The sequence below is a fragment of the Scaptodrosophila lebanonensis genome, unplaced genomic scaffold (assembly GCF_003285725.1).
Source record: "Scaptodrosophila lebanonensis strain 11010-0011.00,11010-0021.00 unplaced genomic scaffold, SlebRS2 tig00000085-arrow-pilon, whole genome shotgun sequence".
Classification (NCBI taxonomy): Eukaryota; Metazoa; Arthropoda; class Insecta; order Diptera; family Drosophilidae; genus Scaptodrosophila; species Scaptodrosophila lebanonensis.
The window spans coordinates 662304-686739 of NW_022060564.1; the positions used below are offsets into that span (position 1 = coordinate 662304).

The 24436-nt window shown below is 37.4% G+C and overlaps 1 protein-coding gene across 2 annotated transcripts in view; it reads left to right on the forward strand.

Annotated features, from left to right (window-relative positions):
• The window catches only part of LOC115626402 (disintegrin and metalloproteinase domain-containing protein 10), a 148347-nt gene that overhangs the window by 95298 nt on the left and 28613 nt on the right, over positions 1-24436 (forward strand). For both annotated transcript variants that reach the window (XM_030521765.1, XM_030521764.1), the window contains 2 exons: positions 16482-16678; positions 16754-17357. In XM_030521765.1, coding sequence (XP_030377625.1) covers positions 16482-16678; positions 16754-17357 — 801 coding nt within the window. The remainder of the gene's footprint in view (positions 1-16481; positions 16679-16753; positions 17358-24436) is intronic.

A 24436-nucleotide genomic window follows, 5' to 3' on the forward strand; every position in this document is an offset into this window, starting at 1 on the left:
AGGGCGCATTATAAGCCAAGTCAGCCGTGGCGCAACAGTGAACCAAATTGTTCATACGCAGCATTGGACCTAGTCGCTCGATAATTTTGCCTGCTCTCCTTTGTTCCGCTACCACTAGAAGGAAAGTGTGGGGGGAGAGGGGGAGAAGCAACGGATATGGCGTGCATATAATAACATGGGCGAAAAGACATAATCATTTCGATTGAATGTGTTTTTTATGAAGGCCAAAATATTTCTTTGATATTTTTTTTATGGCGCTTGCTGTAAGTGGTTGGTTTCAAAAGTTCATGCATTCCCCTAATAAGTGTGTATTATGTGGTGTGGCAAATGGCGAAAACTGGTAGAGCATTTACGAATATTTGGGAGACACCGAAAACTTTCTGCACTGTTGTGATTTAAGACAATAGACATAAGATATAAGACAACACATACTGGACGTATAGTATGAGGAGTTCTCTGTCAGCGAAGCAACATTTCCAAACAGTCAGCCAATGTAAAGTCTATGTTTAGTCACACTTACTTCTACACCTTTTACCCTTGCAGGACAAACTACAAAAATTAAATTTGATTAATTAAAACCACTCGACTATATTATATAGCTGTCACTCCAGCAATAGCCCACAGCTTCCTCATTCTCGTGCATCGAATTGTTCAATCGACACTCGCCTCTAGCTATCCATCACTTGTAATATTTTGAAGATTGTTTTGACTTGAGCTCAAATTACATTTAAGTAAAATGTCATAAAAACGGACAGTCGGACATTCAACATGCCTAGTTATTACATTTATTTAAGTTTTGATATGCAACAACAGCTTCTAACATATAAATTTAATTAATTTATCTTGTGCACAAGAAATTCTCAAACCAATTTGTATACCATGAGTGTGTTTTGCCTGCAACTAGTGCTGTTGATTATTTCTAATAATTTCTGATTTCTGGCCGGCAGCAAAAATTCATTAAATATTGATTAAAGATATGTTGTGCATGGCAGACACACTTGCCTCTCGCCCTCTTCCACCGCACTCTAACTCTAAGAATCTCGAACATTTTAGCTTGCATATTGCATAGCTGTGGAAGCTGGAAGGCTTGCTCTTGTTGTTACTACGTTCAGTTGATGTTACAGCTGTGACTATTACCCTGCAGGCACATCTTGAATCTCGGTCTAAATCGAATAAATACCAAAAGTCTCACAACTATGGCAACGACGTTGATATCGAGAATCCAGGACGCTCATGTTAATTACAATTTTAGCTTTGCGCTTCTTGCAGGCTTTACAGCCTTCGTTGTCCTTGTCATGCTTATCGGTTTGTCAGACATTAAAATGTTGTTATCCTAGTAAAACTGTAGTTTATTTCTCACACATAGTACAGTATTGTGTGCAGCAGTTGCCTTCAACAGCATTTGTTTTCCACATATTAGCATTCTTACTGCACTTGCTGTTTCAATATCCGTATCAATTACGTCAAAGATAAATTGTAAAACTGAGCTTTAATAAAATAAAATGCAGTGGGTATTTTCTTATGTATATATTGCTTAAACTTTGCACAAGCAACTTGCATAGTTGTTGATAAGCGGCTTTTAAAATGCTAATAAATTTCTTTGAATTGCATTCGTTGGCAAATGTTATTACAGCTCAGTAAACTTCGCAAAAAGGTCACAAGTTGAAGCATATACCTAAATGTGCTAAACATTTTTGAGCAATCATTGTGCAAACATTAAATGGCTGATTAAAGGCTTATATATCAATTAGAATAAGTAGTTTGTTAAACTCTTTGTCTTAAACACCAATAGGTATATGTATAAAGAGTCAATTAAATATGCTAATAAATACTTATTTTTATGTTATATGTTTTTCTATGCTCTGTATAAAACGTTGTTTAATAAAATCGTATTAAGAATCTTTTGCCGACCAAATGCTTTCTGACTTCAGCGATTTCGAATTTAATTAAATTATTTTATGTTTTTCTACAGAGTTTACAATTGAATATATCGTTCTTACCATGATAAAATGATTCTTTGGATTAGTATGCATTGATGTCAGACCGATGAGTATTAGAGGGAATTCGGGAGAGAAAGAGCTTATTATCTTTATACAACTATCTATATTATATTTCGAATTTGTGGCCCATCAAACTTTTCAACGAGATCCTGAACTCATCAAAATATAAAGAAAAGCCATGAATCTTTGCAATAAATCTGTTTGCAGCTTCCTTTTTAGTTTTATTTTCTAACAATTTATATTTGAGTTTCGATGAAATATATAAAAAAAAAAATTTTTTCCCGCCCTGTCGTTTCCAAGCAATTGCTTTTAAATGCGGAAAAAAAGTCGCACTCTCATTCACTGCCACTGGAAGCGGCGCTTCAATCATAATGCCTTGTGCATTCCAACTGATTGCCCCCAGGCGTGATGATAATAACTGCTATTCATATTCATACAAATTGAAAAATCTCGGTCAATAAGCATAATGCGTTGTCAGCGCAAGCGATTCGCAAACCCTGGTTGTGGGGGGTGAGGGACGAAAGAGCGCTGACAAAGCAAACAGCACACACACATGCAAACATATGAGTACGTATGTTTGTATACATGTAGCATTGGATGCATTGCGCCGCCATTTTCATTTCATTTACAACACAAAGCCCAAACGCGACAGTTAAGCATACAGAAAAACGTCACATGCATACAAAAACATGCCACACACACCACAAATTCAATATAATATGTAGCCAAATATACATAAAGGCTACAACGCCCCTCATACACACACACACATACACCATCCCACACACAAATATACGCCCACTCACAACCAAAACTTTAACAATTGCAATCAAAGCTAACATGTAAAGGCTTTTTGGCCAGTTGACGCCCACTCATATGTTGCCTGCTTATTGTGCCACTTGGTGTGTGTGTTTGTACGTGTATGTGTGTTAGTGTGTGTGCACACCCCCACCACATGGGGGTATTTGGCCAACATGCGTTGACCCAGTTATTGTTAACTGCCCCACGACAACAACGACGCTGACGACGGCTACAGCGACGATCCAAGCTTGAAGCTTAACTAACTATGGCAAAATGCCTTTGTAACGAAATAAAATTTCTTGTTATTTAGTTCATTGCGAAAATTTTCATTGTGGTTGTGCGGCACAGTAGTTGGTCGGCGTGAGGGTCTGTGGGTCGTCCAATGGATTCGGGGTTGCCTTTCCCTTACAGAAATTGGCGCGACGTGGCGCAACTTTAGTTGACTTGGTTTAGTTAAAGCTTGCAGTCGTCGCCAAAGTTAAGAGCAAGCGCATGAGACATATGCATAGAAAAAGTGGCTGAGGATAATACACTGTGGAAAATAATATTAATTCTAATACTTACTAACTAGTTATTAGCTGATATGATAGAGTTGAATTTCACTTTTTTGATAAGAAATCGTTGATTGATCCTTTAAAACATATATTTAGCAGATAATGTTCAATACACTATACAACTATTTCATTGTTTGGTTGAAGCTATGTCACCAATAAGTTATTAAATGATATTTTTCATAAAGGAACTTCCTAATAATAATAATTTAATTTCTAATTCTAAAAATAAGTAAATTTCAAAAGAAAATTTAATTTTTCAATTGAATTAATTTATATTTAAATTGAAATACTTTGGTTGTTGTCTCTCCCCCCTTAGATTCGCGCTACCTTTGACTAAAATGCCACTAAGGACGACCATCTGGGATCAGCCATAGATCAGTAGTATTATTCTTAAAAACACCAAAGCCCTTTCGGCGCTTCAGAAAAATTTGACCAAAGTAATTTTTTCAACAACTACTTTTCTTTCCCTCTCCAAATTTCTGTTCAGTGTATCGTCTTGCTTGGTGGTGGAGCAAGTGAAATTACTTGTAATGCATTACATGAAAAACTTTTGCCGCCTTCAATTGTATTTGTTGTCTAGTTTAAGGCGCTTTTGCCAACTAGCTGCTGCTGCAGATACTGCTTTAGCTCGCTTGCGGTGTCTTTGGTTTTTCTTGTCCTGCTGCAGACTGCCTAGTCCTGGCCCCCCTGCCAATGCCTGTCACTGGATCCGTCTGTCTTGTGTCGCCTTACTTTGCTTACTTACGTTGAACTTGCCGACATTCGATGGCGTCGTCGTTGTCGTTGGCCAACAACCATCGGTGCCTGCAGTTGTTGTCCTTCATAGTACGCTCGTTTGACCTAATTGGTTGGATAGCTGTTGTTGTTGGGGCTATACTCTGGCTATGCCGCCGGATTATTGGCTAGTTTATGCAAGTTGCTTTTGGCGTTATCTTTCGATATGCATACAGCACACAGCTACTCGTATATGCATGGGCAGTGGAGTGTGTGTGTGTCTATGTGTGTGTGTGAGTTTTGCATTTTCTGTTGAAGTTTTCCATGATTATTTGCCGCATAGCATGTTGGCAGGCACTTTGTGCGAGTGAAGCAAATGCGATTGCTGGTCAGCAGGATAAAGTTTTTCTGTGGGCTAAGAAGAATTTAATATGGCAATTATTTGTTGTTAAGTAAATGGCTTACATTTTGGGTGGGCAAGTAGTAGGGATTACGAAATATTGATTAAAATATTGTTTACTTTGTCTATTTGTATACTTTGTTTGCCTTTTTATGTACCGCAAAGTATACATTTTTTCTTTGGTAAACTTATAACTCTTGTTAAAGTGAAGTGTAAGGTTTAAGCTGCATTGTGAAAATATGTATGTATATATCAAGGATTTCTCGTATTAAATTAAAAATTCTGGCCTGGAAATAGGAAAATTCCTGATTTAATGAACTTTAAAATGTTTTTTTGGCAACCTTTCCCAACATTCCTGTTTCTATTTGTTGTTATGTTCAAAAATTTTATTTTTAAATGTATGTAACAATTAGTAAACGTCAGCATGTCTTTAAGACACGGGACTTAATTTTATTTATTATTTATTGTTTTAATAAAAAAGTTGCATTCGAAAAGATAGCTATCTTCACTTTATAAAGTCAGCTATACATACACAAGTATTAAAAGCTTCTACGTTTTTTGTTCTGTTGTTAAATCCACAGAAATACTAAATATGATGGGAAAGACTAGAAGAACTATTTCCGACTCAGATTTGAAAACATTTATGTGTCCACACAAGAAATTATCGATCCGGCTTGAAGGACCAAGAAATACATAGCTCTAAATAACTTACGAAATTACAGATGAGAAACTGAAATTTATTTTATGAGTAATCCTCTGAAAGTAATATTTATTTATGTCTAAGTAGGGTTATAGATATGAAATGATTTATTTTAAATATATGTTTATCGCACAATTAGGTAATGACGAAGTTTTTCTTAAAAACTCATTTTGTTTTATTCATAAAACATGACGGAATTTGCATTAATTTTCTGAACAATAATTCGGTATAAATTATTATTTGAACAACATGTTGACGTATTTTTTTAATGAAGCAGTTTGCCACCACGCGTGTGCATGTATGTGTGGATGCCTCCTCGTAATAATATTGAAAATATTGATCCCTACAAGAGGCATATGGCCCTGAGCCGAATAGCTCGCAGCACAGCAAATATTTAAGCCAACGCGCCTTGCCATCAAAACACAAGCTTAATTCGATTGCGCTTCGTTGCCAGCGCTCACCACTTAGCAGTCAACTCAATTTTGAATTTTCCACACACAAGCACACACACATGTACACACACTGGCATGCGGCCGGAGAGCACTTAGGCACCAACATATTAACTACCCCAACTGCTAGGCTTTGAAATGTATGTGCCTGTCAGAAAATTACGCATACGCAACGTTATACGCTCATTACTCATACGCCACCTAATCCGCTGATTGTGCCGTCTTGCTCATTTTTTATGCACTTTACAGGAAGTATGTTTTTTTTTTTTTTTTGCTTTTTGCTTCTTTTTTGTTTGCTATTTCTACAAAATGCTGGAGTATAATTTTGTTATCACAAAGCTGTGTCAGTGGTAAACAAAAAGAGAACATATTGCATTCGTTGAATTTGTTTTCTCTCCTAGTGTTTCACCCCTGTCTGAAAGTCGGTGGAAAACACATTATCGAAATGAATTTTCGAGCTAAAACAGCAGCCACATAAACAAGTCTTAAACATTACTGAACAGCTGGGGATGTAGTTGATGTGTGGATGCAGAGTCTGGGGTTGACGGCCTCGTTGGTGTTGTTGGTTCGGCAACATTTGCTAACATAAATGCTAGCCAAATACGACAAGTACGCACGAATATGTTGGCTGACAGCACACACACACACACACATACACACATATAGTGCTTGGGCACTCACACCAATGCACAAAAGCTTTCACAAATATTTAAGCTTTAATTTAGCTGTGGTTGGCGTAAAAAGTTTGTCTATTTTTTGCATCGTCGTTCACACATGGCTTTAAGTCTGCTTGTTTTTTGTTCACGTTTAAGCTGATTTATGGTGTACCTGCATGTCAATGTTTGCAGTGTGCCATTAAAGTAACAACAACAGCAGCTGCTAATATGCATTTAAACTTTAATAGTCATACAGAGGGAAGCCTTTAGTGGAAAATCTGTAAACTTACATCAAGTACTTTGCAATTCTATTAATCACCGCCTTCAAAAATAATGGTATATAAAATGTATATATGACTTAAATGTTTGTTTTTGGCAATCGATAAACTTGCTCGCTACAGCATTTAAAGCTGATTAAAATCTTTAATTAAAATTGTGTACAAGTTGGGTTGAAAGTTATGCGCGGATTGCAGCGACTTGGCCAAAACATCTGAGATGGCGCGTTCATAGAGAACGGAAGGGCACAGACGGCAGAAGTAGTAGCCAAGCAACCCGGCCAGCTGCTGTCACTGAGTAGGCCACCTTAGGATTTACAGTTTAAGCTGCGTACAAATTACGACGAGGTTGAGAGCAACAGACACACAGCTTGTGACTGCGAGCCGCTTATGTATGACTATTTGTTGATGTATTAGTATGAGCATAATCCGTGATTTTGCTGCTGCTGCTGCTACTGCTTCAGTATATCTCTAACTCACATGCTTTAGCTCTCTCCTTTTCTCTAAATCTCCCTCACTCTCTGTCACATTCCTTCTGGCTGTTTTTAAGGTTGTCGGCCTGCCAACTCCAAAACTGTGCGAAACAGTGTTTGTTTGTTGCTTATGTGTCTTGGCTTTGCCTTTGTTCTCAATGCTCTGTCCGCTGTAATATATTTGTCCTGTTGCCTGTGTCCATGCATGTTTGTATGTGCGTTTTTGCGCCTGTATGTATGCAATGCTTTGTATTTGTAATTGTTGCTATTACAGTTGCTGCTAGCTCGCTCGCTCGCTCATTTGCTTGTTTGTCTGTGTGTGTTGTTTCTACCTTTAAGCTAAAGACTTAATGCGCTTTGCCCGACCAACAGCAAAGCCTGCATTTACCTGACATCCTAAACATCAACGCCGACAACGTCTCAACGCCCGCCCTCCACCTCTCACAACAAATTATGCACAAAAAAGTAACGAAGACCAAAAACAAAAAAGTAAAAGCAAAGTTAAATCAGTAAAAGTAGATGCTGATGCCTGGGGAAAGTGGCAGGAAAACATAGAAAAAAATAAATTGCAGCTTGCATACGTGGATATACTATATGCCGATATATGTGTATGAAAATATGTATGTATGTGTGTACGGACCTTTTGTCACTTGTCGTTTCAAGTTCTTCTTTGTCTGCCAGCCTTCTGCCTCCTGCCTGCCTGCCTGCCTGTTTGCCTTTCTAGTGACTTTGCAATTTGCTTGCTTTTCGCTTTTCAAGGGGTTTTCAAATTATGCACTTCATACAACACTTAAACATACATAAGTTTATATATTTGTATGTACACGTTCACTATGACTGTATGTGTATGTGTGTGTGAGCTTGTGTACTTCCATTGTGACTTTCTGCTTTTGGCAGAGCGAAAACAATGTCATCATGTAATTTCAGTTGAACATTTATTCCTTCCCTTTCGAGTGTGGCATTTTAAAAATTGAAATTGTTTAACAAAAGCTTTGCCGTGCTTTGTAAAACTGAGTTTAAGTCGAACCCTTGGGTATTTCATTAAGATTTAAATGGTGAAGTCGCGTCCCACAAATGAATGATTATTTCAATACCATATTAGCACCATGCTGTATTAATTGACGTTTAAAAATGTTCCAATAGGCTTTCGGATTGATGCGAAGCTGCAATATTAAATTAAAGTGCGCTTTAAAAATTCTTTTCTAAAGATTGAGCACAAAGGTCGCGCCTTTATTCATCAATATATTTACTTAACTATGCATTCTCTTCATTTGCTCTCAGCCGCCCTGGCCTTAAGCTGCATTGCCTGTTCCCAATTATTGAGCAGCCGCATCAATTTACATTTAAATCGCCTCAAGTTGAAAAGCAGCAAGCGCCAAAGGAGAAGAAAGAAAAATGTAAAAAATCATTACAATCGCTTTCATTCAGTTGCTCAATGCTCGCAGAAATAATTTTCTGATTGTATGCGCAAGCATGGATTTTTCCATACCCATCAGAAGAAGAACAATAACAACAACAATATGGTTAATTCGCTGGAGAGGAGGAAATGAACGGAACGGAAAGAAGAATTGAAAATAAACCGCGATTCAAATTGAAAACATTTCAAATAAGCAAATGAAATACATGCGTAAAATGTTTATAAATAAGCCGTTACACGGGACCTGGTTTTCCATTTCCATAAAGCTGAAGTGCATTTTCATGAAAGTGAAATTCCCGCGCAGCTTGAAGAAGCACCCGAAAAGGCGGTATAAATATTTATGCAATATGAAAATTTGTGCATAATTTTGCTTGGGCTTCCTTCCATGCTCCAACAAAATTAATGTTTTCATTCAATTTTCCGCAACCCCCCACACCCGGTACTGGTCAGTGAGTGAAGCTGTTGCTGCTGCTGATGCTGCCTTTGTTTTGAAGCAGTTTGAGGTCACTTCCTCTACCCCCCTTCCACTTGCCCCCCGGCGTACTCCAGCGTTTTGCTGAAGGACTTTGCGCTGATAAAATGATTGCAGTGGTACGTGATTTATTGCAGTTTCCTTGGATTTTATTTGACAACCTTTCGTGTGGCTTCTTGCTGCTGAAGCTTCCGTCCGTGCCGCTGCTGCTGATGCTGCGGCTGATGGTGGTGCTGTGGTTGTGGTCGCCGCCTCTGCTGCTACAAAAGTTCAGCGCTTGTTGGTTTTTCGGTTTTGGGGGACCATGACGTACGTCCCATTAAGTTAGAAGATTGCAACAAAATAAACGCAGACTACGAGCAACGAAAAAAATATAAATTAAAAAAAAAAAAACTTTAAAAGAAGTTTGAAACAAAAAAAGTTAAGAAAAAAAAGTACTCTAAAAGCTCGCGCCTAATGTGCTGGAACTGTCATTATGAGTTTAGGGCGTGTGCGTGCTGGTTGTTGGACAAGGAGGCGTGCAAGTGAGCAAGTCGACTCTAATGCTTTAATAATGTATCTTAACGTTCGAATTGGTCGAGTGTGCGTGGTTTAAATATTGAACAAGGTGAATAAAAAGTAGTGAAAAGTTGCATCATAAAATTCGACTTCGCAACTTTAATAAATTGTGAAATCTGTAACCGTGCGATAAACTTCTTAGCTGATCAAATTTATTATCTAAATACTGTTATTTACAATATGTTCAACTAAGTCAAGAAAGGCTTAATATTGTTTTACTTTTGCTTCTTGTGAATTTATTACTCCACTTATCAGGCGATGAAAGGCTTTGATTAAAGAGGGCATATTGAGGCCAGAAAGATATCTTTAAACAATTTTCTTTTTACAATGTTTTTTTTTTCATATATCACTTTAACTTCATATAAATAATTATGTTTAAAATTGGTTATTGTATTTAAATAGCAAGTTTTCGAATTTCAAATATTCTTAGGTACTCAACAATTTGAAAGAATCCCTTTATCAAGTTATTAAATCATTTCTAAATTGAAATGCTAGACATATCCAGTAAAGACTCCACTCCATCTGTCTTAAAAGTTTGTTTCATAACGTTATTAAAAACTAAACAATGGCAGCTGTTTAAACTTCCACGACAAGTCCATAGTCAGCAGAAGCCAGAAACCCGAACCAAGATCATCCATCAACTTCAAGCGCAAAGCCGAAACGCGTCTCAATGCAGCCGGACGTAGGTGCCTTATCTAAGCGGCAAGATGTTCACGAAAAGTGCAGTAAAGAAAACTCAACTTAACGAGCGACAGCCCACGTACACATCTACACACACACACATACAAACACAAACAACACACGCACACACTTAAGCCTATCAATCAAAATGAGCATATAACCGCCCAGAACGCTGACCACCAAGAGCTTAAAATATTCAACTTGAGCGCGTTTAAGCCATTTTGTTACCCACAGCTGCTATATGGCAGCTGCAAGTAAATTGAATCATCATGATGACCCACAGTTTCACACACACACACACTAGAAGAGGGTGGCTGCCCCCGGTACACCCTGCAGTTTCGTCTATTGGTTCGGAGCCGAATCAAATAGATTTATCAAAGATTACTGAAGAATTCTCAAGCATGTTTAGACTGACATTGTAACAGAAAAACAGAACCTTTCTTGCTTCTACATGTGTACAGCAGAATTAAAGCAGCTACGATTTTGTAAAAAATATTCTGGTCCTACTAGACTTAAGCAATATTTAATTATTTAAAATCCCCTTAAATCTAGTAATTTAGCATGCAATTACTGTTGTAATGCTGACAGTGCATACTACTTAACGATGTTTTATTACATTTGATGTGCCAAACGTTTCTAATTTGTATTTGTATTGTTCCAATTCACTTACAATTTCTTTAATTTTTGTTTAAAATAAGAGGTTCTGCTGTGATCTGAATGCGATTTAAGCAATCATTAAAGCACTATTACTAATTGGGTTGTGTGCAATTCAGACTTTATAGAAAATTAATAATGTTCTTTAATTATCAGCTAGTAATTGTTAAACGAGAACATTTAATTTATTCGGGACTTATTTATTTCTATTGACTGGTATAAATCGCAGGCATTTTTGTAAAGAGAAGAAAACTGAACTAGTTTCAACATCAAATCAATTCGTACACTGTATCATTTTCATAAAAACAGCAACAACAACAGCAACAAAAAGAAGAAGAACACACAGAACAAGAAGTGCATATGGCCAGTGAATATGACATATGCAGTTAAAAATGAATAACGGAAAATGGTCGAATGGGTCGTTCGCCTGCTACTGAAGCACATTAAACGCTCGTTTGTTTGATGAAAACGACATGGATCGATGGATTGAGGGGGAGCGGGCTGGCCGGCGATGGGAAGAGGGAGGGGGAGCGGAATACAAAACGTTGAAGAAGACAAAATTTGGGTTAATGGAATATAAGTGAGAACCAAATCGATGCGAAGCAGGCGCGCAACCAAACTGGATTTGCTTTTTGTGCTTTCGACGATGCTGTGCGCACTTTTAAGGCCAAGCCCCGAGAGTTGGTCAAAACATTTTTCAATCAAGTTGCAGGCGCACAGCCGGCACACAAACGCACAGTTTGCCAAGCTAGAGAGACTAATTTTGAGTCTTTTTTCTTTATTTTTTTCATTTCATTTCTTATTTTTGGCTCACTTACACATGAACACTTTCGGTCTCCACATTTACACTTGTTTGACCAGTTTGCCAATTTTACTTTTCTTGCAGCTAACAAGTTTTGTGGAAGGCATTTGTTGCCTTTTTGTTTTTGTTTTTGAATTTTGTTTTTGCACCGAAACTAAAGAGAAAAACCACTTACCACTTGCGCCGATTGGAAAAACTTGCCAAACGTGTCTGCCATATATCTCATTGAGGAAATGGCTAAGCGTCGCAATCAACGCGTTGCGCGTTGGAAAAATGAAAAAGAAAAGTTGTTTGCTTATGGCCAACAAAAGTCGGGCGATGCTCGTAGTTGTAGTTGTTGCTGTTTTTCATTTTCTTGGCCAAGAGCTACGTGTTGGCCACATATATATTTAATTTTTTTTATTTGCAACAGCAAACAGCGAAAGTCGTTTTCAGCTTGTTTATTATTTTAGTAGTTTCTGTTTTTGCTCATTTTGCAATGTGTGCCAAATGTGCAGCTGGCTGGCTGGCTGGTGAGGTAGGTCGGTCATTCACAACTATAATACCCGCTAGACAAGCTGTCAATATGGAAAGAGATCAAAATAAGCTCATTACTTATGATCCTAACTGAACGTGCGAACGCTGGCAATGTTACGATGCCGCTTTGTCCATTTATGTAGATTTACAAATGGGCATAACTGAATTATAGGCGTAGAATTATTTATAGAAAGCTAATATTGTAATGGTTGCATTCGACATACAGGCTTTTCTCATCCATCAGTAAATCCGCAACAAAAAGACGTATTATTCATTCAGGTGATTTGTGTGACTGACTATTCCACTAGTTAAATATGCATTTGGACTCCCTGCTCGCTCTTTTCTGCAATCATCTCAAAACTTAAAGACTTAACTAGCTGTACTGAAAGCAATCGTTGCAATTATAGGTGTCCCAAGGTAATCGCTAATCACATTTTACTTAAGCTAGCTAATTAACAAGTAAGCATGTAGCTATGCATCTGGTTCTGTTTTGTGCAAATACAATATCTATGGCTATACTAAAAGTCGACAATCAGCATATTTTCACTCTCATTCCCTCTACTGCCATATGCCTTCTGGGCTTTACTCGTAACTGAGACCCTAGCTCTTTATGTTTTATTTCTTTCTCTCTGGTTTTTTGCTTGTTGTATTATGCTCTTCCCCCAGCTTCTAGCTTTGTTTAATCAGTCACTCAAAATATATCACCCCTAGTAACAGCAGCACGTGCAGGAGGAGCCGACGCCAAAGCTACTTCACATTGTTAGCTCTTCTTTTTTGTTGTTGCCATTTTGTAGGTCAACTGGCAACCGTTGCTGATCGCCCATCCACCGTGGCTTCTGAGCGTTCGGGGTCCAGCAGCGAACGGCGTAGCTTGGCAACTGTGTGGCTCTCGCTCCCGGTGTTTGCTCAAAAAATCGTAATGTTTGCTTGAGCATTCAGTTTAATTACCCTTTTTAAGACCTTTGCAGTTTGTTTTAACATTTTACGTTTTTCTGTGTAATTTTCTTAATTTCACACACAGTCAGCCGGCAGAGATGGTGAGGTACAGAGGTAGTGGCGAAGGCACCCATCCAGTCAGCCTTCCTCCCACTGAGTGCGTCTCCACTCTCCATTCTCGCCTCTTTCTGCGTATTTTTCATTATTTTGGCGCATTTTAAGTAATTAAAATCCCTCGCCCATGCAAAGAGTGAGAGCACGTAGCTTCATATATCTGTATGTGTGTGTGTGTGTGTGTGAATGTGTGCGTGTGTATGTATGCATGTATTTGTGCGGTTTTGTAGTTATTTCAACTTTATTTTCATTTTACTATCGATTTTTGTGTGGTTTTTTGAACGCAATTAACCTTCTTTTCTCTTTTAGTTAAGCTTCAAACGCTGCCTCAGCTCTTAGCTTCGACTTGTTTTTGAGTTGTGCGAACTAAATGAATATTCAAGGACTTTAGCCTGATGAGAAAATTGTAGCTGTTGCTGTTGTTTTTGCAGCTACTACTGCTACTGCTCGGCATTTATTTGTTTGTTTGCTTTGATGAGTTTTCTTGCACATCCAACGCCTTGCCTCCAATGCCACCTCAGCAGCCATCATCAGCAGCAGCTACTGTTCTGTGTTTTGTGCGTTTAGATGTATGTGTGTCACTTTTCATTTGTTTTTGCTTTGCTAATCCCTGCCGATAATTTGATGCGGCGTTGTTGAGGCATTTCAGGATTGTTGCAAATATTTGCGGCATTAAGATTAGTTGCTGGGGCTTGTTATTTTTGCTTGTTTTTTTATCCTCAGAGAATTTGTGGTTAGATTGAAATCTATTAGTAAAGCAATGCGGTAAATGTGTGCTGTTGTGGCTTTGCGCTAGATCATCGGCATTTAATTTAAATTAAATTGAATGTTAATGACACCAAATGGAGCAATGGAGAAGTTTGTTTAGTCAGTCAACTACTTCATGGCATACAACTTAAATATGTGCTATAATTTTTGAAATATGCTAGTTATATTAGTGTTAATCATTATAAATACAACATCTTACTACGAATTATTGTTTTTAAATACTCCAGCGGCTGTTGCGCAATAGTTTGCATTATGTATTATAGTTTTGGCTGTTGTCCTCTAGTGTTTTGATTAAAATGAAAAGTTTATCCAAAATATTATAATATTTATTAAAAATTAATCTCATTTTATTAAATGAAATGAAAAAATGTATCAAAAATATATATTTCAATTCCTTCTTAATTTAAGCTTATATATGTATATGTATATATTTAGCAGCAGCTTTGAATCTAATTATAAATTGTTGTTTGCTTTAATTGAATAGAGAATTATTTTAAATACATTTTTTAGCTATGGCAACCAATTTCTCTTTCCATTCTCTTTCCATTGCCGTTTGATGCAAACGTACTTATAAATGCATGAGCCGGAAATTGCCAAACGGTATCGAGTTCTCATTCATTCCGCACAAATTCTCTGTCAGCAGTTCTCATCTATCAATAACAAGCAATAACATTTATTATCGTTAAATCTTCTTAACCAAAATCAAGATCCACCAATTCGGCTTGCCACATTTTCGAATTAATTGATGCCCGGAAATTAAAACACAACAGCGACATTAATGCTGCCGCCGAAAACACTCGACCATCAACCAACATACACAGCATACTCAGACAGTTGGTGGCACAGTTTTTGTGAGTGGTCCAACAACTCCAACAACAGCATATATCCGTTCATTGAGTGGTGCAGCAACTCAAAGGCCGCTTTGCTATTTGAGCTTCTGTGCTCGTTCCATGTGCTTCGTTGTTGATTCGCTTAATACTTTTAACGTTTGATTGCATTTAATGCTTTTGCAGTTGCCTTGACATCGTATTTAACTGTGGAATAAGTGGACTCAATGATGGACAAAAGTAGAGGTGCTACGTTTTTAGAATGAAGAACCATTCAATAGACGACTGTTTTGATAAAATAAAGTAATAAAGTAAGGGTAAAGTTTTCCATAGATCCTAAATAGTAAAGTTTTCCTTCCAAATGTAACAAGAACATTGAAACATTTAGTTTTCCGAGATGCTTCCGTTCATGCAGCCAGACGAAAGAAAAACAAAATACACATAATATAATAAAATATAGTATATGAAATATTTTCGAATAGGCCCACAGTCCAACAAGCAATGGGAAACAGTGAGTCCAGGGCACAGCCAGTGCCGGTCCTCGCTATTTTTGTGCGCCTGTGTGTATGCAATGCATTTTCTTTTAATGCATTTACTGTGCAAGTTGAACATCTTAAATATGTGTGCGTGTGTGTGTGTGTGTGTGGTGTGTGCATATGTATTTATATAATTGTCTGTGTGTGTGTATGTGTGTGGACACATGCCTGGCGACGATGTTGTTGGATAACATGTACTTTTGTGGGCGTGTGTCGAAGTTGAAGTGCAAGTGTAAAAGTGGCAGCCAGTCGGCTGCCAACCAAAGAGAGTTGTGTATGGCAAAAACATATTTATTTTGGCAGATGGACTGGAAAAATGGAAAACGAGATGACGTGCTATGGGATGGAAAAGGGACCATTCAGCAGCAGAAATGTAGAGTTTTCATCGTGCCAGCAACTTGCGCAACATTTTTAATGCATTTATACACACACACACATGCATATACGTTTTTCAAAGTAGCAACTTGGACCCAGACACACGCATATATGAATTACTTATGAGAAATTTGGTCTGTCTGATGGTTTAGAGTGCGGTCTGGCATGTCTTGCTTAATGGAGTGTTGTGTGCTACTTAGTTAAAAATTGCGGCTTTAAGTGCATGTGGGGTAGCTGTGTAGACAAAATAATGCCGTGTCTTGCTAGAATTGTTAATTAATGAGCAATTAAGACATTTAGAAACATTTCTTTTTCCTAATGGCGTTTGCATCAGAAGGTGTTCAAAAATCTAGAATAAATCCATATTAAAAGAATGAAAATAAATGATTTTACCAAAATGTGTTATCCGCTATTTATAGTATCTATATTTTTCATTTAATTTCACATGGCCATACTATTGAGTAAAGTAGAGCCAGTTAATTGAGGATAAATTGAACTCTTGTCCAAACTTAAACCTGTTCTAGTAAGCAAACTGTTTTGCGTTCATCACAACATAAAATAAAACAATTAAGGTTTGTTGATCCAATTCATGAAAATAAACAAATCTATTTGTATAAATAAAACGAATAAAAAAACAAAATAATGACGAATAATAATAATTTAACAATTGATAAGTAGTTATTTATAATAGCATATGATTTATTATTATTTATTTATTTATTTATTATTTTTAGTTGCAAGACAAAATAATAAAACAATTTCTTCAAAACTAATGAAATTTCATTTTCTTTATTGTATTACAGGTCGCGAAAGACTCAACGAATACATATCCCACTTTGAAAAACTCAACTATGATCTGCAGAACGTTAGAGCTAGTCACAATAGAGCGCGACGATCAGTGACCAAAGATCATTATGTATATTTAAAATTTGGAGCACATGGAAGAGACTTCCATCTTAGATTAAAACGTGATTTAAATACTTTTAGCGATAAGTTAGAGGTGAGTATTATTATTTGCAAATCCATTAAAAAGTGAGTGCGAATTGATATTTTATTTTATTTCTTTTCACTGCAGTTTTATGATAACAATGGCCCCATTGATGTCTCTACGGATCACATCTACGAGGGCGAAGTGATAGGGGATCGTAAAAGTTATGTATTTGGTTCCATACACAATGGGGTATTCGAGGGTAAAATTATAACGGAACGTGATGCCTATTATGTTGAACATGCCAAACATTATTTTCCCACAAATCGTACGACGACGACGACGCCGAGAAGCACAAAATTCGCGCCGACGACGGAGTCCACAGCTCCAATCAGCAACACCACCACAACCACAACCACCACCACTACCATTAGTAGCACAAACACACAAGCACGGCCCTGGGCCCTACGTAGCAGCCACAGCAACAACAACAACTACTACAACAACAGAACTGCCGTTGATAATAAGACGAAAAATGTCATAAACAAAAAAGCTGAAGCTGAAATCACAGCAACATCGTCAACATTGCCAAGTCCTCAGCGTCGGAAAATGTCTGAGTCCATAGCGTCAACGCCAGCACCAACTGAACTGACTGAACAAGAAAAGCAGAAAGAAGAAGACAAACTTAATTTTCACTCCATTATCTATAAAGAGTCACATGTCGAGGATGCCTACGAGAATGTGCGTGAAGGTAAGTCGCCTCTGTCAAAATTTAAAAAGAAAAAACACTCTAAAGAGCGCAGACCGAATAAGAACTCAACAACTTGCCGATGCAGAAATGAAAAATTTGCACATATATTGTTGAGAATAAGAAAATCTTTTCAGTTTATGATTTATTTGGCGGGCAATGCCAAAGTTGAGAGCTTTATTTTTCACACAACTCAACCTTGAAATTGTTTGATAACATTCTGGTTTTCTCTTGACACCTGAGTTATGGCTGTCGTTGCGCTGGCTAATAACTTAACTTGTTCTCCAAGTCGTCTGCTGGTGGCCTCAAATGGGCCGTCTGTTCGCGCAGACATAGAGAAATAGCTTGCAAAACTTTAAAGTTATGCTTAAAGGAGCATACGAAGACTTAAATTCTCTGCTTTATAGCAGTCAGTTTCTTAGGAAATTGGTGTGAAATTTGTGATTAGTGCGTTTCAATTTGGTTGCATATTAAACTTTTCCGACCTTAATAAGCAATAACGTCTTATAAGCGGAACGACTATTACATAAAGCAAATAAGCATTTAAATACTATAAGTTTTCATTAGCTTTAACGATTTTAGTGAATGACTAAAGTGAATGAAAGCTTGGCAGCATATGGTCTTAAAGCAAAAATATAAATAGAAGCAAATTTTTCAAGTCATCAGATTTTGTTTGCACCAAAATAAATAATTAGAAAGGTTTCTGTCACATCAGCTTTTTTGTTTTTACCAATATTCGATTTTTAAATCGGCCAGAAAAACCAGACTTTCTTAGAATATAAACTCAACTTTACTAAACTTTATTTTAAATATAAATTTGTATAGCTTTTATGCTTTCTTACTAATTACTTTCTTACTTTATTTTATTTGATTTCGCTTCAAAAAGTGAGCTTTTCAATGTTTTCCTTTCCAACAAACTCTAGAGTCTGTAAAATGCAGTAAAGCCTATATCCTATGAGCACTTTGAAAAGGCGATAATGCCAGCTTCTTCCAACTGAGCCGATGATGTCAAACAATAGTCCGAAGTACTCGCCGCACCCCTAACCAAAAAATTCATTTTCTTAATGTGCAACCAAGCAGGCATGAAAAAATTTTCTGTTGCCAGTTCAGTGGTCAATTTTTTTTTTTTTTTTGTTCCCCTTTTTATTTTCCATAGAAATGCAACAAAGTGAACGCAGCACAAGGGCGGTTGGCCCTGTTGCAACAATGACACTGACAATGAATGTTGCAACAACACGCGCTACGGATGCAGAGTTGTTGTTGCTGTTAATGTTGTTGTGCATGCAGCAACTATGACGAAATCAGCTTCTCCTCATACATGCAAATAAAAATATCTCTGCACGAGTATGTGTGTCTGCCACGGCTGTAGAAAACTCTCTCACGCCATGACAAAAGCGTTGCATATTTGCGCTGCGCACACACACACAGACACACATACTGATGCGTGCATGTGTCTGTCAAGTTGTTGCAGCAATTGGTTGCAAGCAACAAAAGAGTTAAGAGGGAGGGAGGTCGTCAGCGGCGCCAGAGGGGAGTCAAAATCTAATGCATAGCTAAACAACTGCTGCAATACAATGCTTGCTGAAATGGGAGCAGCACCAACGAGAGCGCTTTGTTACTTTTCCCATGCCCCCCCTCACCCACACACCACTTCACTCAATCCACTCCCCCTGACCCAACCGTGCGCCCCGTTTTCTATTTTTTCGACAATTCTGCAACAATAGTTGTTGTTGCTAGCATGCAAAAATTTTATGCAATTTGACACACACACATGCGAGTATATATAGTATAGTATGTAGTACGAGTATTGTATACACGCACAACTTTTGTCAGGGGCGTATTTAGTTAAGTTGAGTTTGTCTGTCCCTCTGTTTTGTTTATTTGTGCGAGTACATTGGTGTTTGGGGGAGGGAGGGCGTTGGGGGGCGTTCCTCAAAAGCCACCTTCATGTGCGCTGCCTGTTTAAATTGTTGTTAGTTAGGCGACAATTGTTGCTGTTGATTTTGTTTCTATTGTGCTACTATACTCGTATATTGTGCATGGCTTGCACATTTTGCACATTTGATTGATGCATTTCACACGATCCGCTCGCTCTATTAAATTGATAGTTTAGTTGTATTTAGTTATGTAAATGCCATTTAGGTTAAACAGTTGGAGGGGCGGGTGTTTTTGAATTCATGAAGCGCTTTGAGCCATTTAATTAGCTCACTTGAGCAAATGACATGTTTGTGTTTTGTCAGTTGGAGACAAAACAACAGTTTGCATAAATAATGCTAATTAAAAGGTCCTGCCGCAAGTAATTGCTCACGAAACTCCCTAAAAATATGTGGAAAGTGGTAAATCACCACAATTACCTCATCCCTCAAAACTCTTCCTTGCTTTATTTTGCACTATTATTGATCTCATTAAAAATCACTTATTTTCTGAAGCAGGTATTTATAATTATAGCAAATACTTTGCGACCAATTTCTTCAGATTTTGTTATTGCAACATTACAAATGAGATGCAAAGAATATTATTGTAAATAATATTTGTAAAATATTGTAGTCAGGACTTTAATGCGTGCGCTTCACTTCAGCTCTCAATCCAAACTGACTCGAGCATTATTTTATTCGTTTATACTCTCTTATTCTATGCTCTCTCGCAAACATACCGAGAGCATGTTTACAGTTAATCTTAAATGTATGTATGCAGATGTACAGTGATCTTAGATGTTAACAATGTTGCTACAGTATGTTTATATACAGTGGTTTTACGTAATAACTATATTGCTACAATATCACATTCAACTTGAAATATTTTTCAGTTTATTATCAAATTAGTAGAATATACAATTACCCTTTGGGCGTATGGCGTAATTATTAGCTTAACTAACTGAATAATACAAAAAGCTTTTATTTTAAAGTATTACTGACCAACAAGTACTTCAATATCTTAAACAAAACTATTTCCACTACAAGTTTAAAATTTTAAGGAAACGCACTGCAGTCACATTATGTTTATGAAGAAAATGAAACTGAAATTCATTGTTGTCATATATTTTTTACTCTGCACCCGTGGGGTAACGGTTTTGAAAAATATGAAAGGGAAGGGCAGTATCTTCGACCCCACAAAGTAGCCACAAATCGATTTAGACATAAATTTTTCAAAGATATTTTGAAAAACAACAACAAAATGCACGAAATTAATGAAAAACTGCACTGCTGACAAATTTTCTTTCATTCGTGTAACACCAATATCTCGTTATTGCCAAAAAGATTGTCTGCCTTAAAAACATATTATATTGAGAAGTAACATTAAATTCACTCAAAAGAAGTAGGAAATTGTCGTACGATTCTTAACATCAAAACTGATCCATGTTAAGGAATTTCAGTACATGATGAAATTATTGCCTAAAACTCATCATCTATTTAGGGTCTACATACATATTCGCACATTTTCTTCAACTGTTTAGTTTGAATGTTTGTTTTCTTGACCCCTTGTACTCTTGCCAGTCCTTGTTTGAATTTCAATGCCCCCTGACATATTCAGTAATCCCCTTTACACCCCCTACACCCCCTTTACTCGCCCCTTATTTAAACTGTTCAACTTTATTAGCTGCTCTAAAACACGCACGCCACTATGTCGAGGTGTTTACGCTTCTGAGTTTATCAGAAATGTAATGCACACATTCGCACCCTCCATTTGTCGTAGTTACTGCTACTTTTTAATGCCATTTAGCAGCGTATTAACTTTTGTGCTGGCTAAGAGCGAGAGGGAGAGAGAGGGAGAGAGAGAGAGAGAGTGGGACAAAAGTAACAGCAAGTAACCGTCATTTAGAGAGCCGCCAGATGGCCTCCCCTCTTAAATAGCTCGGCGAGGGTGTGCGTGTGTTAAGTGCGTGTTGAAACCAAACACACGCACATTATTCTCCTACCTTCGACTTGGTTGGCATGTGTGGGGAGGACTGCATTGTTGCTTGACACACTGACTATACGAGTACAACACGCAACATGCTTCGTTCCTTCTAGCACTCGACCCTGCTGCAAGTAACCAAGCATGTGTGCGATCCTGCCAAACACACACACACACACACATACACATACATTGCCATTCCCCAGTTCGCATAATCAGCAACCAGGGGCTATGCTCACACACTGACTCAATTATGCGACGAATGCAAGCGTTGCACTTGCCACGACTGCCACTTAAAAGCTGGGACTCCTGCGCCCGCTGCTGCCCCACGTTCCTCATCATCTCTCCCAGGAAAATCACAATTTATATACAATGTTGTAATATAATTTTTACAGCAAACAGAAGGCAGTGAAGTGGCGCGTTGCGTACCAACAACAACAGGAACAACATTGCAACGACATCAGCACTGCCACATTGTTTGGCGGCGCCGTTGCGTCTTGCCTCTGCGGCTGCGGCTGCCCCTACGACAACGCCCTGAAGTGTGCGACGACCCTCATGAGTTCAGTCGAGTCGTCGGGTAGTCGAGTCGTCAAGCCGTCGAGTGCGTTGGCCATGGTCGGTCGTTTGTGGTAGTGGCTGTGGCAGCTTTATTAAGTCCCTGCAACTGCCATAAATGCGTCGCATTGCTCATTTTATTTATGACTATTTTATTGCACTTATTAATGCAAATTTATAAGAGGACGTAAGAAAACTTTCGCAGGCTGGCATCGAAATAGAGATGGGCGCGTGAACATAAAACAAGGGGACGAAGGGCTACACGAATATCTGAAATAGATGGGGCATTGTTCACAGCTGGCCATGCAAGATTTTTTAATTAAAAACGACAGAAAAATAAAATTTGTTGCATAACATGTTGTAATCATTTTTAATGGCTTATATTTAAAATGTAATCAGCATCAATAAGGTGGAAAATAGTACTTGCTCTGCCACTTTTTTCTCAATTAATTAAATATTTGTCAGCAAACTAAATGCATTAAATGACATTTATAAATTAAACACATATGCGACTGAATTTATTACACATATTAGTGCTCTGCTAACATTACTCAAATATTCAATAATTGCTTCATTAAATTATTTTAAAACTGATTACTACTTCAATAAACAATACATGTCATTCAAGATTTGAAACAAAATATAACGAAGTTTCAAGATACATTTAGTTCGATGAGGGTGATTGATTAATTATAAAATATATCAGAAACTGGAAGTAAAAGTAGGATGGAGAGCTAGCAGAAGAATATCATATGACCATTTGATTCTACTGTATCAATAAAATGTTAATTATCAAATCAGACAGCTTCCATAAAAAGAATTGGAACATATTTAATTCAAATTAAATTGATCACAATTTATAAATTGAATTGCATAGCTGACATCGCAATAACCGACAAAGAAAGCAAGCTATAAATTTAAATGTTAAAATGTTAAAAAAAAAAATTAAAATTATATAAAACAGGCTGAAAAAATATGAATTTTAATACGATTCAAAGACAATATCATCTACTCATGCTTCCTATTAGCTCGCTCTAATATCTATATGCTTAAATGCCAGTGTTGTTCGATAAGTTATCTATCAATAAATCATAATGCTAGTCATTGGACTGAGGGATCTTTAACCCTCCATGGCATAATAATAATATAAGTAAGACGAAGTTTCCAGAGAGCTAATTAAGAATGTTGGGTGCTGAATTTAAGCAACAGAACTGAATTTAGCAAGTCTTGCCTAGTGTTCAAAAATTTAGTAAATCAAACAAAAATCTATTAAATTTGATAAAGGATTTTTTAAATCAGAAGAATATACAGCTTTGCCTAGTGTTGAATAATATTATGAATAATAGCAGAGAGTATTGATAAGCGCACATAACGCTATTCATTTGGTTTATTTGTTCATTTATTTGTTCATTTTCCACTTATATTCATTTTTTTCTCACGCACCCATTCCAGAATAAGGGTCGGGTCATTGGCGCATAAATGTCATTGACACATGGTGTGTGCTTTTTGTTGTTGTTTTTTCATTTGCATAGTTTTCGGCGCATTTATTCGCCTGTCATTAATAAGTACATAAAAAGCTGCCAATCAGCCCAGCGCGTATATTTATTATCGATATTAAGCAACGAAGCATTAAATAAGCGCCAAAGAAAAAAATAATAAACAGAGACCGGATTTACAGACAAACTGCGCTGCGCGTTACATACAATAATTTCCGGAATTTGATAACAACAAATACAAGAGGGACAATAACAGCAACAGCAGCAGGAGCAACAACTACAACAACAACAAGAACAACAAGCCGGTGACAGATGACAGAACGACAAAATCAGCAGAAGCAGCGCGCAATTGTAAACAAACAAATTTCATGGTTAGCTGCACAAGAAAGTTGAAGCGAGGGTGCGGAAGTAGCGGGGGAATGGGAGGGGTTTGCTAGCCGGCCGGCAAAAAAAGAAGGGAAAAAGAAAATAAATTGACAAGCGGCAGCCATGGCCGGAAATATACTTTTTTTTATTAAACTGAATTCAAATCAGGCAGTCGGTGGCGAGCGAGATATGCTAATTGGTAGACGGCGGGCGAAGCACCACACTCGTATACTTGTACAAGTATGCATAGTTTGTTTGGACATATATGTGTGGACAAACAGTTCCGGTCCGAGAAATCAAACAGCTAATCGTCGGAAAATAAAATACCACTGCCCGTCTAGCAGGCAGTTGATTTTCGTGTAGTTGTACTTATGGCCTTAGCAAATGAAATTAAATCGCACGAAACAAATTTTTAAAACTAGCAGAAAAAATCAATGAATACATTTTCTGTTAAGGGGCTTTATCAAAAAGTGTAAACCTACTTTGTATCTTAAAGAGAGTTAGTTTCTTCAATAAAGAAACATAGTTCTGTTTAAAGGAATTGAAAGAGATCTGTATAATCTAAACTCAAAACACGAAAACGTTCATGCTTACTTAGTTAGTTGTGCAGAAAAAAAGAAAGGAATAGAAAAGTTAAGACGAACCGCTGCTGAATGAACTGAATGCTTACACTATGCATTGAATTATGACATAAGAAGTTCCATTTTGGGCAGATTATCGGTCGGTTCGACCAGTTGGCCCGCTTGTCTGCCTGTACGACTCATAAGTAAC